This window comes from Gigantopelta aegis, chromosome 5 (genome assembly GCF_016097555.1).
Source record: "Gigantopelta aegis isolate Gae_Host chromosome 5, Gae_host_genome, whole genome shotgun sequence".
Lineage (NCBI taxonomy): Eukaryota > Metazoa > Mollusca > Gastropoda > Neomphalida > Peltospiridae > Gigantopelta > Gigantopelta aegis.
The window spans coordinates 2,970,133-2,983,871 of NC_054703.1; the positions used below are offsets into that span (position 1 = coordinate 2,970,133).

At 32.2% G+C, this 13,739-nt stretch overlaps 2 protein-coding genes across 3 annotated transcripts in view; both read left to right on the forward strand.

Annotated features, from left to right (window-relative positions):
• The window catches only part of LOC121373472, a 28,488-nt gene extending 26,391 nt beyond the window's left edge, over nt 1-2,097 (forward strand). Inside the window, exon 9 of the mRNA XM_041500137.1 lies at nt 2,062-2,097. Coding sequence (XP_041356071.1) covers nt 2,062-2,097 — 36 coding nt within the window. The remainder of the gene's footprint in view (nt 1-2,061) is intronic.
• Nucleotides 2,098-3,372: 1,275 nt separating this feature from the next.
• LOC121373345 (putative protein tag-278) overlaps nt 3,373-13,739 on the forward strand; it is a 115,535-nt gene continuing 105,168 nt past the window's right edge. The window contains exon 1 of one of the 2 annotated variants that reach the window (XM_041499923.1): nt 3,373-3,523. In XM_041499923.1, the coding sequence (XP_041355857.1) occupies nt 3,422-3,523 (102 nt within the window). In that variant the 5' untranslated portion in view covers nt 3,373-3,421. The remainder of the gene's footprint in view (nt 3,524-13,739) is intronic. The other variant, XM_041499925.1, reaches the window with a different exon arrangement.

The window sequence follows — 13,739 nt, forward strand, 5'->3', positions numbered from 1 at the left end:
TCTCACATCAACATCTCACATCAACATAACATATCAATATATCACATCAATATCTTACATCAACATCTCACATCAACATAACATCAATATATCACATCAATATCTTACATCAACATCTCACATCAACATAACATATATCAATATATCACATCAATATCTTACATCAACATCTCACATCAACATCTCACATCAACATAACATATCAATATATCACATCAATATCTTACATCAACATCTCACATCAACATAACATATCAATATATCACATCAATATCTTACATCAACATAACATATCAATATATCACATCAATATCTTACATCAACATCTCACATCAACATAACATCAATATATCACATCAATATCTTACATCAACATCTCACATCAACATAACATATCAATATATCACATCAATATCTTACATCAACATAACATATCAATATATCACATCAATATCTTACATCAACATCTCACATCAACATAACATCAATATATCACATCAATATCTTACATCAACATCTCACATCAACATAACATATCAATATATCACATCAATATCTTACATCAACATCTCACATTGACTTCTTACACCAACATCCTACATAAACGTTTGACATAAAAATCTCTCATCAACATCTCACATCAACATCTGACATCAACATTTCACACTAACATCTCACATCAACATCTTACACCAATGTCCTGCATCAACATTTCACATACAATCTCATATCAACATCTGACATCTACATCTTACATCAACATCTCACATCAACCTATCACATCAACATTTCACACAAACATCAACATCTGACATCAACATATCACATCAACATTTCACACAAACATCTCACATCAACATCTTACACCAACATCCTACATCAACATTTGACATAAAAACTCACATCAACATATCAACATCTGACATCAGCATCTTACATCAACATATCACATCAACATCTTACATTAACATCTCACATCAACCTATCACGTCAACATTTCACACTAACATCTCACATCAACATTTCACACTAACATCTCACATCAACATCTTACACCAACATCCTACGTCAACATTTCACATAAAAATCTCGCATAAATGTCTTACCCCAACATCCTAGGTCAACATTTCACATAAACTCTCACATCAACATATCAACATCTGACATCAACATCTTACATCAACATCTCACATTAACATCTCACATTAACATCTCACATCAACATTTCACACTGACATCTCACATCAACATCTTACACCAACATCCTGCATCAACATTTCACATAAAAATCTCACATCAACATCCGAAATCTTCTGAAATCTCACTTCAACATCTCGGATGAAGATTTGAAAAGTGAAATAAATATCTCATCACACATTTATATTTTATCACTGGTCAAGATCTCACATTAGTAGGCTTGATTTCCAGTGTATATATGCATGTACTTGTATTCTTGACATAAACCTGTTATGTATAGCGGCTGCTTATACATGGCCCGTTTCCAATGTATATATATGCATGTACTTGTATGCTTGATATGAACCTGTTATGTATAGAGGCTGCATATACTTGGCCCATTTTTCTCATGGCTAAAATTCAGGGGTGTGAGAGCTATGTGGAAATGCGTAAATGCACTTTTCCATTTCATCAACAACATGATGTTCAATACTGTTGACCACACAAGGTTCATTTGCATGTTTTCATGGTTTCAAGTTTATGATGTGTGCCTTATATTATAACTTATAACCAGTTTAGATTTGTTAGCATTGAATGCAATTTTTGGCAGTTCCAGGGGTTGCAGATAACAATTTTCCTTCAGGGGCTGCAGTAAGCTTTTTTGTTCCAGCCTCTCTCACATCCCTGAAAATTAATGGAAGGGGGTACAGAGTTAACTCCTCCCACCACCACAGTCATATTTCAGACAAAATAACTTTCAGAGTATTTCTGGAATGAATTAATGTTAAAAAAAAAATATACATATATGCAGCTTTTGAATCAGACCAGTAGGCAGTATATAACAGGTTTATGTCATAGTCATTATATATCTGTCTTTTTTCACAGTCTCCACACTGCATGGTGCATGCCAAGAAAACATGAAATTAAGTCAAACACAGCCATTCTTTTTTTTTCTTTCTTTTTTTGGTTATATTACAATACTGCTTTTTTGGGATATTAAAATAAAAATTATCAATTAAAAAATAAAATCAGTAAACAAACTGTTAATATATTTTCAAAATCACATCTCTGCCCAATGCAGAGTTCAAAGGATGTTTTTTTACCAGGCTGTGATTGTATCATGAATCACTGTCAGACCTGTGTCTATTATTTAGGAAGACTATACAACTTCAAAGCTGATACAAAATCCTTCAATGACTGGGTATCTGATTAATAAAACAAATTTATAAAGACTGAGTCTAAAATATTTTTTTAATATTTACAAAAAAAACAAAAAACAATTGACATTGAAGACTAACAGTATGGTTTTCTTACAGTTATTGTTCTCTTGAATGGCTTTTGTTGTTTTACTTAATTTAGTGTTGCTTTGAGGATACATTTTAATGAAATTGGAAACTTGGAAATATTCTGTATTGTGCTTGAGTCATCTCATCAAACCTCCTTGACAGACCAGTTGAGGGTTTTTCCCAGCCCAACCATTGCCACAAGACTTGCATATCAAAGTCTGTGGCATTTACTGCCCTGTCTGTGGGAAAGTACATTAAAAGATTCCTTGCTGCTAATAAGAAAATGTACCAGGTTCTATGTGAAGAACATGCATCATAATTACCAAATGTTTGATGATATCCAATAGCCGATGTTTAATAAATCAAAGTGCTCTAGTGGTGTCATTAAACAAACCAAACTGCAGGGTTTGACCAGTCCACTATCCCTCTGTCCCAGCTAATGGCTTTTTGGTCGGGGAAGGAAGGAAATGTTTTATTTAACGATGCACTCAACACATTTTATTTATGGTTATATGGAATCAGACATATGATTAAGGACCACACAGATATAGAGAAAGGAAACCCGCTGTTGCTACTTCATGGGCTACTCTTTTCGATTAGCAGCAAGGGATCTTTTATATGCACCATCCTATAGATGAGAAATAGCCCAATGGGCCCACCAACGGGGATCAATCCCACACTGACCGTGCATTGAGCGAGTGCTGTACCACTGGGCTATGTCCTGCCCCCCTCCCCCCCCCCACAGCCAAAGCTTCCATGAGGGCTAGTGACTTTTTTCAAAAATCTTTCAAGCACTACCAAACTGTACTTTTATTTCCTAGTTTCCTCATATAAGTTAAAATGTATCTTCTAAACAAATGTATCTGTATTTGCAATTTCTGTACTACTAACAGAAGAATATGCAGGATGCCGAAGCTTTGAAAGCTCAAATCGCTAGTCGTGATGAAAAAATCCAAGAAATGAGACAGCAGATAAGTCGTTTAGAAATCGAACTGACCTCATCCAATCATAGCAAAGATAGAAACGACTCCAAACTCATGCAGGAGAGCGAAGAAACACAGGTTTGTATAGTAACCTCCACCCCCCACAGTTTGAGTTGGTACATTCTAACTGCACTGTTTTGGATTGGTCTATTTTATATATTGGGTAATTTCTTTTGTTTGGCTTTTAGATGATTCTGCTTGTAGAATGAAAACCAAAGGGTTGTGTAGTGACATCAACCCCCACAGTGTAAGTTGGTACATTCCTAGTGCACATTTTGGATTGGACTATTTTGTATCTTGGGTAATTTGTTTTGTTTTGTTTGGCTTATATAGATAATTCTGCTTGCAGAATGAAGACCGAATGTTTGTATAGTAATGTCTACCTCACAGTTTGAGGTTAATACCCCAGAATATTTTGTTTTAAAATTTTGATTAGTGATAATTAGTGATCAGTTAAAATTTAGTTGAAACTACTATTTAATGTTTTAGAATTGCATAGCAATCACTGAAATTTGTGTAGCAAATAACAATTCAATTCCCTAAATACAGTTTTAAATCAGTGGGGGTTGCAGTGGGGAAAGGGTTAAAGATCAGTTCCAGTCAAAGTACATGTACTTAAATTGTACGATGGTATACCAGTCTATAATTACACAGAAAAGATCACGCAATAAAAGTCTAGCTTATTTAAAATCATGCTGTGGTATACCAGTCTATAATTACACAGTCTAGCTTATTTAAAATCATGCTGTGGTATACCAGTCTATAATTACACAGAAAAGATCACGCAATAAAAGTCTAGCTTATTTAAAATCATGCTGTGGTATACCAGTCTATAATTACACAGAAAAGATCACGCAATAAAAGTCTAGCTTATTTAAAATCATGCTGTGGTATACCAGTCTATAATTACACAGAAAAGATCACGCAATAAAAGTCTAGCTTATTTAAAATCATGCTGTGGTATACCAGTCTATAATTACACAGAAAAGATCACGCAATAAAAGTCTAGCTTATTTAAAATCATACTTTGGTATACCAGTCTGTAATTACACAAGAAAGACCAATAAAATTCTAGGGTATTTAAAATTATTCCAAAAAAATGTTTTGTACGGTACATCAAATGCAAAAAATATGTTCACTGTTATACAAGTCTAAAATCACATAAAAGAGACCCCAGCCTATCAAAAACACAAAACAAAACATGTGGAAAATCACTCCTTCAATGCATTTATTTAAAAAAGACCTCTGACAAAAGAATATTAGATATTTCTTATGTGTCTAAATACACTAAAATATCATCTAGTGTTTTTCAGTTATATTTAAATATCTTTTATTATTATTATTAGTTTTGTGCATTAATGTATCTAGAACATACTTTTTAACAGTAATTTCAAGGTTGTGGTCTGCAGTGATTAAAGGCATATTGTCACAGACTACTGACCTATTAAATGGCCTAACAAAGTATTACGTGAAACATATGTATTTCATTTGTCCCTAAATGTACTTTATTCAACAGTCTACGTAACCACCATACTCCACTTATTAATGATATTTTGTAAAAAAAATAATTGAATTATGGCAATGGTCCATAATTTAAAAATTAATATTGCCAAGAGGATTGACATGGATTTCACTCCATCATGGTTTAGTTAAGATGATTCAATAGCCCGATTTGGTTTCTAAACATTGATGTAATTTTCATTTATTATTCACTTTTGGAGAAGTAAGGTCCTTAAATCAGTGACAGTATGCCTTTAAAGGGTTAACTTTTAGTGTGAAATTTATGTTTTGTGTGTGTTTTGTATGTGTGATTCGTGTTTTTTTATTTGTTTATTTTTGATATAATAGCTACTGATAAGGATAATTGCAAGGATGTATTTCTTTAAATGGGCAGAAAATGTTTTTAGGACTGCTATGTGGAGCTTTTCTAATTCTGATTGCAAATTAGAATTGAAAATGTAACAGTCTATCTTCTACTAGAGGTTTGATTGAATATTTCTGAATTTTTAAATTTTTATAAAAAATTTAAAATTAAAATAATAATTTAACATTGGTAGTTTTTACAAATTAATGAATGATCTACTACTGACAAAAGTGAAAATTGAATAGCGAAGCTCTATAGGCCAATAGACCTCTTGAATTAGCTACAAAACCTCGTAAGCTTTAGATTTTTAATGTACTGAATATATATGTTTGGGAGTTGTGAGGCAAATATATCAATTTATTACCCCCAGCAGTCACACATAACAGGGAAAATATTTTCCATACTTTCTCAGTGAGAAATATTCTGCATTGGTGTAAGGTACACTACTATTGCATGATTTGACACTTACAAACCAATGACTTTGTCGGTACTAAATATGTTGTCATCGACTTTGTCGGTACTAAATATGATGTCATCGACTTTGTCGGTACTAAATATGATGTCATCGACTTTGTCGGTACTAGATATGGCGTCATCATGATTTGGTAAACACACAAAATGATATCACTTAGTAAAGGTAGTACTAAACCAAATAACTTCCGGCTGGGTCAAAGTTCGAGGTGCACCGAACTTTTGATAGAGAAGTGAACACCACAAGTCCTGTGATTGGTTATAAATGTGAGTGTGTTGGTTGTAAAAAATAATAGTTTCATCTGGGTAAAAAAAATTTGCAATTTTATTTCATCTAGTACCAATGTGTCAAGTAGCCTTGTGCTTGAAACATGTATGGGGTACCTGTAAAAAAAAGTACTCGAATTTTGTGCGAAACTAGGGTAGTCATAGACGCTACACGTTATCTCAGAAACGAGCAGCTTGACCCCCATTTTTTTCTGATTCACTTTAAGTGTAAGGGGTGGTAGTATTTATATCCGTGGCGTTTATGTCGGTTGATACGTTGCAGGTAGGAGTTTTAGCCACATATGTTACTATTGTCATCTATGGAATTTGATTTGGTAGTATACACCCTATAAAGAGTTTGAGTTTACGTCTCTCTATTTTCAGTGTTAAATTTATAACAAAATGTCATTTTTAATGCAATTCATTATATATTTTTTTTAGCAGAATAAAGAGAACTTTTGTTTTTGAAAATTATCTGTGAACTTGATTAAATACAAAGTTATAGCAATATTCAGAAAAGTGTGTAAAGTGGTTTATATCATTTTTTGTACGTGATGTGTGTCGAAAATAAAGGCTTTTAGAGAAAAAATAGCTCAGGTAATAAACAGAATAACAATCTCGGTACCAGTTATTATCAAATGTATGTCCCTCATGAAATTATTTTCATTTGTCACTTGCTAAAGCTCATGACAAGTGAAAATTATTTCATTCAGGACATAAATTTTATAATAATTGGTAACTTGTCTATTATCCTCTATATACATGTATGCCACCAGTAACATTCTTGTTTTACATTTAAATAAATATTTTAATTAATTATATTAGCATTAATCTTTACAAATAGTCACATTTAGTTTAGTTAGAAAACCTGTAATTTTGTACGAACATGTCTTAACAACATATATAGCCTTAAAATCATTCTATTATTATAGGAAAACAAATTTATTTGCTTATAAATATTATTTACAGAATATCATCTTTTTTATTTGTGTTTATAATTTATTTTATGGTTTTACTTTTTCTTTTGGATTATAGAGAAAAAAGGTAATTACAGTGTTTTCGCTCATGTGTAATAAATAAAGTGTATAATTCATTAATATATCCCAAACAATCAGTAGTTGTCTCCCTTTCACAGCCATCCTTTTCAACTTATTTATCACCACATTTTTTAAAGTTTCCTTTTTACAAATTAAACAAAGCAGGAACATGCCAAACAAAATCTCAGTGTACCAGCTGATAGAAAGAATAAAAACAAATATAGGAATTATTATTGTTATTTTATATATATACATGTAGGGCTTCTAGAATTTTTATAAAATCCACTAGTCATGGGATCAGTGATTTAAAACATTCACTAGCCACAATTAAAAATTCACTAGCCCTACTTTACTTTAAGTTAATACAATTTTACTAAATAATAGTAATAATCACTAACATGTGGGGGTTGGGGTGGGGGCAGGATAGTCCTATTTACAAAATAGACTTAACTGCAACATTTGACAAAAACATTTCACTAGCCGTCGGGCATGGCAATAGTAATTATTTACTAGCCCAACATTGAATATCACTAGCCATGGGAGTGAGGCTACAATAATATAGAAGCATATATACATATATACATACATACATACATACATACATACATACATACATACATACATACATACATACATACATACATATATATATATATATATATATTTCTTTTCTTTTCTTTTTTTTAATTTTTTTTGGTACAATATTGTACAAAACAAATTTTATGTAGATTTTCCAGCACTTTGGTTTGATATTAAATTCTACACAAAATCAGAAATAGAGCAGCCATAAATCAGACACATACATGTACAGTCCCACTAATAATAAACAAGAAAATGAAATACTATTAGAAATATATATATACATGTATACACATTTTATAATTGTTTCTAATAAATGTTATTTAAAATTTTTAATATATCAACAAATTATGCTTCCAGCCATGCAGTTTGGTATATATATTAAGTAGTAAGCAAGGTACATTTAGATCAATTAATAAATGATTTCATTCAATTTCCAACACTAATATTCAGTAAATTTTGTTTGATTAAATTTGAAAAATTACAAAATTATGAAACATCAACATACAGGATTTCACGGAAACGATTTTCTCTCATCCTCAGGTATATATGGGACAGAGCTATCCCATGAAAGAAAGCTATGTAAGAAATTTCTATCTTACATGGGATATCACACACTTGCGTTTAACATGACCATACATGTATCTTGCATACAGATGCATACAGGACCATCAAACCTCACATGTAGGAACACCTTAAGATCGCGGTGTGTCGCGTACTATTATTAGGTCACTGTGACCTATTTTTCATGGTCTACTGCACATAACAGTAAATCATTGTCTGGATCATATCTTGCATACAGATGCATACAGAACCATCAAACCTCACATGTAGGAACAACTTGGGATGGCGGTGTGTCGCATACTACTACTAGGTCACTGTGACCTATTTTTCATGGTCTACTGCACATAACAGTAAATCATTGTCTGGATCACATCTTGCATACAGATGCATACAGGACCATCAAACCTCACATGTAGGAACAACTTATTTGCATGTGTATAGGCCTACAGCTGTTTTAAAAAATAATTGTGTTTGGCTAAATGTAACTTAAATTTAAATTCAAGTTACATTTAGCCAAATTGACTTCAGATTTTTCTGATCAAATTCACCAAATTGCATTTAATTTTTAGCGTCCAGCTTAAATTCTAAATAAATGCCCCCATAATCACCATATCAAAGGCTATGGTATGTGCTGTCCTGTTTCTTGGAAATTAAGTGTATATAAAAGATCCCTTACTACTTTTTTCAGTATGGGTAATGTATGTGACGGAAGCAGATTTCCTTTCTTGACCAAGTGTTAAAATGGGGCAGGATCTGGTCTAACAAAGTTGTGGTATGTACTGTCCTGTTTGCGAGATTGTGCATATAAAAGATCCCTTGCTACTTTTTTCAGTATGGGTAATGTATGTGACGGAAGCAGATTTCCTTTCTTGACCAAGTGTTAAAATGGGGCAGGATCTGGTCTAACAAAGTTGTGGTATGTACTGTCCTGTTTGCGAGATTGTGCATATAAAAGATCCCTTGCTACTTTTTTCAGTATGGGTAATGTATGTGACGGAAGCAGATTTCCTTTCTTGACCAAGTGTTAAAATGGGGCAGGATCTGGTCTAACAAAGTTGTGGTATGTACTGTCCTGTTTGCGAGATTGTGCATATAAAAGATCCCTTGCTACTTTTTTCAGTATGGGTAATGTATGTGACGGAAGCAGATTTCCTTTCTTGACCAAGTGTTAAAATGGGGCAGGATCTGGTCTAACAAAGTTGTGGTATGTACTGTCCTGTTTGCGAGATTGTGCATATAAAAGATCCCTTGCTACTTTTTTCAGTATGGGTAATGTATGTGACGGAAGCAGATTTCCTTTCTTGACCAAGTGTTAAAATGGGGCAGGATCTGGTCTAACAAAGTTGTGGTATGTACTGTCCTGTTTGCGAGATTGTGCATATAAAAGATCCCTTGCTACTTTTTTCAGTATGGGTAATGTATGTGACGGAAGCAGATTTCCTTTCTTGACCAAGTGTTAAAATGGGGCAGGATCTGGTCTAACAAAGTTGTGGTATGTACTGTCCTGTTTGCGAGATTGTGCATATAAAAGATCCCTTGCTACTTTTTTCAGTATGGGTAATGTATGTGACGGAAGCAGATTTCCTTTCTTGACCAAGTGTTAAAATGGGGCAGGATCTGGTCTAACAAAGTTGTGGTATGTACTGTCCTGTTTGCGAGATTGTGCATATAAAAGATCCCTTGCTACTTTTTTCAGTATGGGTAATGTATGTGACGGAAGCAGATTTCCTTTCTTGACCAAGTGTTAAAATGGGGCAGGATCTGGTCTAACAAAGTTGTGGTATGTACTGTCCTGTTTGCGAGATTGTGCATATAAAAGATCCCTTGCTACTTTTTTCAGTATGGGTAATGTATGTGACGGAAGCAGATTTCCTTTCTTGACCAAGTGTTAAAATGGGGCAGGATCTGGTCTAACAAAGTTGTGGTATGTACTGTCCTGTTTGCGAGATTGTGCATATAAAAGATCCCTTGCTGATAATCGGAAAGCATAGCCCATGGAGTGGCAAAAGCAGGTTTCTTCTCTCATTATCTGTGTGGACCTTAATCACATGTTTGATGCCATATAACCATAAACAAATTCGAGTTGAGTGTGGCTATATATCTGGATAATATGTGAATAAATACAACATTTTAACTGTTACTAAGAAAATAATGCTCTATAACCTTTTTGAAACTTTCTGTGCATCCTTATAAAATGAAAGTTTTTGGCTATTGATATCATATATTAATAGAATCTATCACCGTTGTGATGATATATTAATAGAATCTATCACCGTTGTGAGGTATAGATACGGCTGTTCCAATCCTCAGGACAAAATGTTTTTGTCCCTCGGGTTGGAATAGCCTTATCTATACCTCACAACAGTGATTGATTCTTTTTCTTGCCCAATTTAATTACAGTAACAAAACATTAATTTTGTAAGCTACGGCCTGTTTATTGTAGAACAATTCGTATATATTTTACCTGCAAACTCATTTAATCATACGCGGATATGAGGTGATTTTGTCGTAGGATCAAACCTCCGCGGTGGATCCTTTCAACTGTTTTCTCTCTCGTTCATTTGACAACCAATAGCCGATGATTAATTAATCATTGTGCTCTAGTGGTGTTGTTAAACAAAACAAACTTTAATACATAGGATGCAAATTAACATAATAACTCATCCCTGTATATTTGTTTATGATTGGGCGAGATCTAACTCAGTTGGTTGAGCGCTCGCTTGAGGTACTTGCATCATAGGATCAAATCACCTCAGTGAACCCATTCTGTAATTGAGTTTTTCTCTGTCCCAACCAGTTCACCACAACTGGCATATCAAAACACATGGTATGTACTATCCTATCTGTGGGAAAGTGTATATACACTGTAAAAGATCCCTTGCTACTTACTAATGGAAAAATGTAGCAGGTTTCCTCTGTAAGAATAGATGTCAGAATTAACAAATGTTTGACGTTCAATAGCCGATGATTAATAAATCAATGTGCTCTAGTGGTGTCGTTAAACAAAACAAACTTCTTTTTCCAATAGCCGATGATTAATAAATCAATGTGCTCTAGTGGTGTCGTTAAACAAAACAAACTTCTTCTTCCAATAGCCGATGATTAATAAATCAATGTGCTCTAGTGGTGTCGTTAAACAAAATAAACTTCTTTTTCCAATAGCCGATGATTAATAAATCAATGTGCTCTAGTGGTGTCATTAAACAAAATAAACTTCTTCCAATAGCCGATGATTAATAAATCAATGTGCTCTAGTGGTGTCGTTAAACAAAATAAACTTCTTTTTCCAATAGCCGATGATTAATAAATCAATGTGCTCTAGTGGTGTCATTAAACAAAATAAACTTCTTCCAATAGCCGATGATTAATAAATCAATGTGCTCTAGTGGTGTCATTAAACAAAATAAACTTCTTTTTCCAATAGCCGATGATTAATAAATCAATGTGCTCTAGTGGTGTCATTAAACAAAATAAACTTCTTTTTCCAATAGCCGATGATTAATAAATCAATGTGCTCTAGTGGTGTTGTTAAACAAAACTTTAACTTTTTGTTTATGATTGATTATATTGTGTCTGATATCAAGAAAATGTTAATTTTTCAAATATATTAATTGTTTGCAGTACGGTATTTTTAATATTGTTTTAATTAGACCATTAATTAATATAAAACCAGAAGGAAGGTTGTGTCTCGTTTCCAATGAGTTTATTATGTTTCAGATATTTCTTAACAGGATTAGAATTAATTGATGTATGTCATAATTATTGATTTATATTTCATGTGAAACAGAATTTGTGGATGTTAAAGGGACATTCCTGAGTTTGCTGCACTTTTTAAGACGTTATCGACTAACAAAGACTTTTAATGATTACAATTACATATCAAATATATCTTTCTGCATAAAATATTAGTGGCTGCATATTAAACGTTTTTCTGATTGTTCTACTATTTGTACTAGGTTAAATTTAATTTTATTTCCAAAAATAAAATTTTTTCGTACGTACGAAATTATTTGAAGACAAAATCCAGTTTGGACTTTTTACAAATATTAAGACGACCAGAAACACATTCAATATACAGACACTGATATTCTAAACAAGAAAATATATTTAATATGTAAGTTTAATTGTGGAAATATTTTATTAGTCGGAAACATCTTACAATGCAAAAAAATCAGGAATGTCCCTTTAAATTCTAACAGGAATATTAAATGATGGTTTTCTTATTTTAAGAATTTTATACTAACTCATACATGTAGTTTAGGCCAGACATTTTTAATTTTCACACAAAACAATGGTGGGAATCAGAATTAAAATAAAATTAAAATACAAGGAAATTATATTAAATGCAATGTCACAAAATATAAGAGTTGATATAATTTATATTCCCTATGTAATATAACATGTTACTTATTTCACGCATATAACACTGTATTTATTAACTGAAAACTGTATTCAAATTAAAATGCTAACTTGTTTTTAAAAAAATTAACATGTGCATTTGATAAATTAATTGTATTGAAGGCAATAAAAAAGAGCTTTTTTTTTTTTTCAATTTTTTTTTTATTCTAAATTGAGAAAATTCATGTTGGCAGGCTTGTAAAAAATAGAATAAAGAATGTCTGGCCTTATCTCTATAATTGATTTTGCTTCTTCACTAACACATAGCACTGTTGTTATTTTTTTTATCTAGTGTAATCAAGCTTAAATTATGAATCATTTTTGTGGTTGTATTTACATTTGTACTGCTTTAGAGTGATCATACATGTAGATCGTTTTTTTACAGGTAAGTTAAAGGGACATACCCTGGTTTTTAAACACTACAACATATTTTTCGCTATTGGAACCGTTTATTAACACTGATATCAAACATAACAGGTAGAGTTTATTAATTCGAGTTCTAGTCTATCTTTTAAGGATATTTTCTGCTTTTAATGTCACAGACTGTTGTTTCACTCTGTTGTAACTTTATCCAAGTGTGTTTTACGAGTTGAAACGAGGGTCTGTACCTTTAATATGCGAAGGTTTTGACACTGGTGTATTTTTAGAAAATGTTATAGCATAACTAGTACTAAAAATACCACCCAAATATACTGCAGCTGTGTGAATTGTGAATATGCCTTCATGTGTATTTGTGATTGGTATAGTAATACTTATATATACAAGTCCTGCATTATATGTATACTAGGTAATTATAAATCAAAATACAGAGGTAATTTTTAAGCAAAATACATCCTAGTTAATTTTTAAGCAAAATACATACTAATTTTTAAGCAAAATACATAGGTAATTTTTAAGATAATGGTAATTTTTAAGCAATATAGTTTGTCCCAGTTAATTTAATTTAAACTCAGCCTAAGAGTGTATTTGTGATTGGTATAGTAATATATATAGTATATATATACAAGTCAAATGCATGTAATATATATAGTATATACACATGTATATACAAGTCAAATGCATACTAATTTTTAACATAATGGTAATTTTTAAGCAATATAGTTTGTCCCAGTTT